This window comes from Athene cunicularia, assembly GCF_003259725.1.
Source record: "Athene cunicularia isolate RWA chromosome 13 unlocalized genomic scaffold, athCun1 chr13_part1, whole genome shotgun sequence".
Lineage (NCBI taxonomy): Eukaryota > Metazoa > Chordata > Aves > Strigiformes > Strigidae > Athene > Athene cunicularia.
Genome location: NW_020799117.1, coordinates 21,162,109 through 21,167,498, shown reverse-complemented (window position 1 = coordinate 21,167,498; position 5,390 = coordinate 21,162,109). Strand labels below are relative to the sequence as shown.

Genomic DNA, 5,390 nt, shown 5'->3' with positions numbered 1-5,390 from the left:
TGGGCCCCATCCCGGCCCGGAGCCGCCCCCATCCCGCCCCTTCTCCCCGCCGTGAGCTGGCGCTGGTGGCCCCGGTGCCTCGTGGAGACCGCGGGGATGTGGATGAGCCCCGGTAGCACTGAACCGGCGGCGGCTTAGCTGTGCTCTCCTGGGGAAGAGCGGGGTCCTGCCTCTCCCAAGAGCCCCGGCACCTCCCCGCACCCCCCAGTACCGGGAGCTGCAGCACCCCCAGCCGTGGGAGCTGCAGAGCCGTGGCAGGAGGCTTTGTGGTGTGCGTGCCTGGTCTTTCTGCACCCTCCCAGCAGACACTTCCTCTTTATGGGTCCCCACCATCATCCAAAGGTGTTTTCTGGTCTTCAGGAAAGATAAAACCTCTTGGAGATGGAAAGGTGCCACCACCTGGTGATGCACCTGGAGCTGGACGAAGTGGAGCTGCAGCCAAACTGCCTTTAGCCTGAGTGGGGCTTAGTCCCACTCAGTGTACGGTTTCAGAGGCCCTAATGAGACTTCACAATACTTAATGAGTAAAAATCTGATAATAATGCCACACGGATGGTGTCTTCAGGTCCTCTTTGATGTCCTCAGAAGCCTGAGGAGACACTGGTAGAAGAGAGTTGGGTGGTTTGGGGTCCCAGTCTGCCTGGGATCTTGTGACGTGACCAGCCACCCCAAGGTGGTGGCTCTCTGTGCTCCAGCCCCCTCTTGCAGCACCAGTGTCTTTCAGAGCCCTTGCAGGCACCCACAGGGGAGCTGTTGGTGTCCTTGTGCTCTGCCAGAGTTGCTGGAATTAGTCATGTGGAGCAGGCATGGACAGTGGGCAGAGCAGGGCTTTGGGTGTGCCGGTGGAGTTGTTTAGTCTGGAGGAGGCTGAGGGGAGACCTCCTGGCCCTCTACAACTCCCTGAAAGGAGGGTGCAGAGAAGGGGGATGAGTCTCTTGAGCCAAGGACCCAGCACCAGGCCCAGAGGGAATGGCCTCAAGCTGCTCCAGGGAAGGTTTAGACTGGCTCTGAGGAAGGATTTATTTGCAGAAGGGGCTGTTGGGCGTTGAAATGGGCTGCCCAGGGCAGGGGAGGAGTCCCCATCCCTGGAGGACTTGACCAAGCGCTGAGGGATCTGGTGGAGTTGGGAATGGTCAGTGTGAGGTTCATGGTTGGACTGGAGGAGCTTCAGGGGCTTTTCCAACCCAGATGATTCTGTGTTCAGAGGCTCCTCAGTTTCCTGAGGGCAGAGGGGTTCAGCATTTTTTTCCCCTGCCTGCTGGCTGGTGCTAGGCTTTGTGGTTGCTTTGTGGAGTTGGGATACCTCCAGCTGGGAGGTTGTAAACTCTTTGCCCAGATGAGCACTAGTGTCATCTCCCTCCTCAGACGTGGACCAACAGTATCAACCAGACCAATAAGATGGCCCTGCTTGCCTGGGCAAAAGAAACCCGCACTGACCTGGTGCAGATCAATGGGCAAAGGCGATACGGTGCCCCCCCACCAGGTAGGTGAGAAGCACATCTCAACGCCGGGGTGCCCTGGGAGTGCAGCACGGCGGGGGCTGGGTGGGCCTCGCTCAGCATGTGCCAGCTGCTGGGGGCAGGATAGGGTGGGATGGGGTGATCCCGGAGGGCTGGCGTCTCACCGTGTCGCTGTGTGCCTGCAGGCTGGGTGGGCGACCCCCCGCCGGCCGGCACAGAGGTGTTCATCGGGAAGCTGCCGCAGGACATGTACGAGAACGTGTTGATCCCGCTCTTCCAGAGCGTGGGGAGGCTCTACGAGTTCCGCCTCATGATGACTTTCAGTGGCCTTAACCGGGGCTTTGCCTACGCTAAGTACAGCAGCCGGCGCGGAGCCAAGGAGGCCATCGCTGCCCTCAACAAATTCGAGGTGCGGGAGGGCTGCGCCATCGTGGTGTGCAAGAGCACCGAGAAGTGTGAGCTGAGTGTAGACGGCCTGGCCAGCTCGGTGAGCCAGGGGGAGCTGGAGGCCTTTCTGCGGCGGGTCACGGTGGGGCTGCAGAGCGTCACCCTGTGTGCCAGCCCCTGCCGGAAACGGGCCCAGCTTGCTGTGCTGAAATACAGCTCGCACCAGGCTGCTGCCATGGCCAAGAAAACCCTGATGGAAGGTAGGTGGGAGGCCTGGGTGCTGTGGGATGCTGCTTGGGCTGGGATTTCTGGTGTGTCTGAGGAAGGGCATATCCCACCTCCAGACTCGGCTGCAAGGTGACTTCAGCCTGGAGACAGCCCTTGTTCTCTCCCTGTGGGAGTCTGGCTGTCCTCAGTGGGGTTGATCCCCAGCAGACCTAGTGGGGGTGGGATAAAGGGGCTGCTGGAGCACTTCAGGCAGCTGCCTGCTCACAGCAGAAGCATCCCCAGTACCAGTCCTGGTGCATCCAGAGCTTTGAGTTATTAAACCCTCCTGATGGAGATTCCCTACTTCTCAGTGCTCTGCCCCATGGTTGCACAGCCCTCTGATGGGTCATGTTTCCCAGACATCCAGCTGGAACCTCCAAAGTCTTGATTTGTGCTTGTTTCTGCCCCAACTGTGAAACCTTTGGCTTTGACATCTTTGCAGCTGTCCCTAAAGGCAGCCTGCTCCTAAAATCCCCCGAGACCACCTTGGTAGTGAAAGGAGATGGAGAAGCAGCTGCTCTGTGTGGAGGCAGGGGAAAGGATCCTTTGCAGTTTGTACACTGGGCGTTGGTGCCGAAAAACCTGTGGGGGTCACTGCGCCAGATGCTGGGGGACAGGATTAAGTGGGATGGGATGATACAGGAGGGCTGGTGTGTGAGCATCTCTGACAGCTGCTACTGGTCTCTCCCAGAGAACTTGAGTCTCAGCGGCGTGGAGATGAGGGTGGCCTGGCTGAACCCTGATCTGAAGCAGAAACTGCAGTTGTGCAAGGAGAAGCCATCATCCAGACGGGTGCAAGGAGGCAAGAGGCCGGAGGGCCCCAAGCAGGTGCCCCTGTCTCCAGTGCTGCGCAATGCACTGGACCGCCTGAACACCCTGTGCCAGAAGCAGTACCTGGGGACACCCCTGTTCCTCACCAAGTGTGTTCAGGAAAACCCCAACGGGTGGCTGCGGTTCTGGTGCTGCATGGTGATCCCAGGGTTCCCTGTGCCCTTCAGTGGGTTCACATGGGTCCGGCAGGACAGGCCAGGCAGGAGTGGGCACGAGGAGGCGAAGGTTGCATTGGCGCTGCAGGTTCTTCGGGTGCTAGGTGAGTCCTCGCACAGTGTCAGTGCCAGCCCCTTTCCCAAAGTCTTGGAGCATCTCCTGGGAGTGAAGCTGTGATGCTTTTCCTCTCTGCTGCAGGATGCCAGCTGATGTAGGCAACTGTTCTACCCGAACCACGAGTTGAATCTGAGCCACTGTCCTTGGTGCCACTGGCTGCAGGAGCAGCATGCGAGCCCGGCTGGGCACCTTGTCCTGTTCCAGCTTTGCTTTGAGTTTGTTTGGGTTTGTTTTGAGAGCTGGCACTGGAGGATGGGGCTGCTGGCCTCGATCGTGACAGCTGCCCAGTCTCTGGCTGGTTGTTGGGGATAGTTCTGTTTTTTGAGGATGTAGGTTTACTTGCCCAGTTTGGCTTCTTTTAAGTTGGTTTGTGTTGCTCTGCTGCAGTGGAGGGACCTGGTGCAAGCCTCGGGGCAAGCAGCAGCTGCTTGGAGAGACTGCCAGCAGTGGCTGGGGATGTGTAGGGGACACTGCAGGCTGCTTGGGCTCACCAGGGGACCATGTATCCTCCGCTGCTATGACTGGTTCCTGAGGAACAGCCTCAGGTGAGGATGAGACCGTGCACAGGCACCGTCCTGGTGAATAGGGGATGTTCCATGGGCTGGTGGAGCTGGTTTATTTTAAGGAGGGGAGTGTTTGAGGGTGCTGGGAGGTGCAGGGGAAGCAGCTGTGTGGTTATCAGCTGTCTATGAATGATTCCTCAGGACCAGGAGGTCTGGCTGCATTCTGTTCACTTGGTATTAAAGTAGCCTGGAAAGCACTGGCTGTGTCATGTTGTCTTTTGCTCCCTCATTCTCAGCTCCCTGCCTGTCCAGTACCATCTTGGTGCTCACCCCCCACACCAGGAACCCTGTCTTCTCCAGTGGCAGAAGGGTGGGACTTGGATCCATCCTGTAGCCTCCAGGCTTCACATCCACAGCCTGCTGGGCCCCTGAAATCAGCTTTTGCTCCTGTGGGAAGCAACAGACTCTGGCACCCAGAGCTTTGTGTCCCAACTTTGCACCAAGGTCCTTCTGACTGCCTGTTGGTGTGTCCCAGGCTCCTCCGAGTACCTCTTGATGAACCCACACTGGTCTTTGAATGCCACCTTTGGGACATTGTAGCACCTCAGTCCTCTTCTCTGGGGCCTCCAAGTGCCTTTCAGTGTGCACAGTGGTCCAGAAGTGGTTTCTAATGAGCGCTGTGGTCTTTCAGGTGCATTTCAGGGTATAGGTGAGTGCCTGTGAGTACAGAGCTCTGCGGGTCTCTTCTCCTCTGCACAGGACCCAGGTGCCTGGCTGTTAGCCCCCAGTGGCATCCAAGGGCCTTTCTGTGCTGACTGTGATCCCGAGTGCCTTGTGGTGCACTTAAGGGGACCCCATGTGTCTTTCTGTGCTGCCCAGGTGCCTTGCAGTGCAGCACTAGAGGACTCTTGAAGTGCCTTCAGGTGTCCTCCAGCAGCCTGTGACCAGATGAACCCATGCCTTTTGTAGAGCCCCAAAGGCCTCTCATAGCTTTGGGATGTGGCCCATGGGCCTTCCAAGTCCATCTGGTGCACCTCGAATGGCCCTGCACACCTATCTGCTGCTGCTCTACCATCTGACACACATCTGCACCAACCAAGTCCCTTTGACAGCACCCAAGTACCATCCTTACTCCTTTTGGAGATCCTCTAGGAGCCTTTTGGTGTAGCCTCAGGTGCCACCAGTGTCTTTTTGTGTTCCCCAGAGGTCTGTGTGTCCCTTCTGATGTACACCAGTACCCTCAGCATCTCTCTGTGTGCACCTGGCTTTTGGTGACCTTTGTTGTCTCAGAGTTTTCTTGTTGAAGCCCCTGCAGTGCAATGTGCATTTTCTTGTGAAACCCTCCTCTGGGACCTCCATGGACCATTCTGTACCCCCCAAAGGTCTACCAGTACCATTTGGGGTATCCCAAAGGCCTTGGGGGCTGTGCTGGCCCTGGGAATGTGTCGCAGCCTTGGTATGGCTCAGGACCTCATGGGAGTCTGATCGCCCAGGAGTAGGGCTGGAAGAAGGGATCACCCCAGCTCCCAAAGCAGGCCAGTCTTTTTATTAGGACAGTCTGGAATGAGAGACACAAGCCCAGCCTCGGTGAGCAACCTGGAGAGAGGGCATCCCCCTCCCTGAGAAGCCCAGCCATCTGCATCCACAGTCAGCAGCACCCACCACATAT

The 5,390-nt window shown here is 57.8% G+C and overlaps 1 protein-coding gene across 2 annotated transcripts; it reads left to right on the top strand.

Annotated features, from left to right (window-relative positions):
• Positions 1 to 1,125: 1,125 nt before the first annotated feature.
• DND1 (DND microRNA-mediated repression inhibitor 1) lies at positions 1,126 to 3,970 on the top strand. 2 transcript variants are annotated; one of them, XM_026858609.1, is made up of 4 exons: positions 1,126 to 1,483; positions 1,741 to 2,107; positions 2,806 to 3,204; positions 3,300 to 3,970. In XM_026858609.1, the coding sequence occupies exons 1-4, from the start codon at positions 1,337 to 1,339 to the stop codon at positions 3,314 to 3,316; spliced, it is 930 nt and encodes a 309-aa protein (XP_026714410.1). In that variant the 5' UTR covers positions 1,126 to 1,336; the 3' UTR covers positions 3,317 to 3,970. The 2 variants fall into 2 exon arrangements, with proteins under 2 accessions (XP_026714410.1, XP_026714409.1); XM_026858608.1 differs by having other exon boundaries at positions 1,646 to 2,107.
• The last annotated feature ends 1,420 nt before the right edge of the window (positions 3,971 to 5,390 follow it).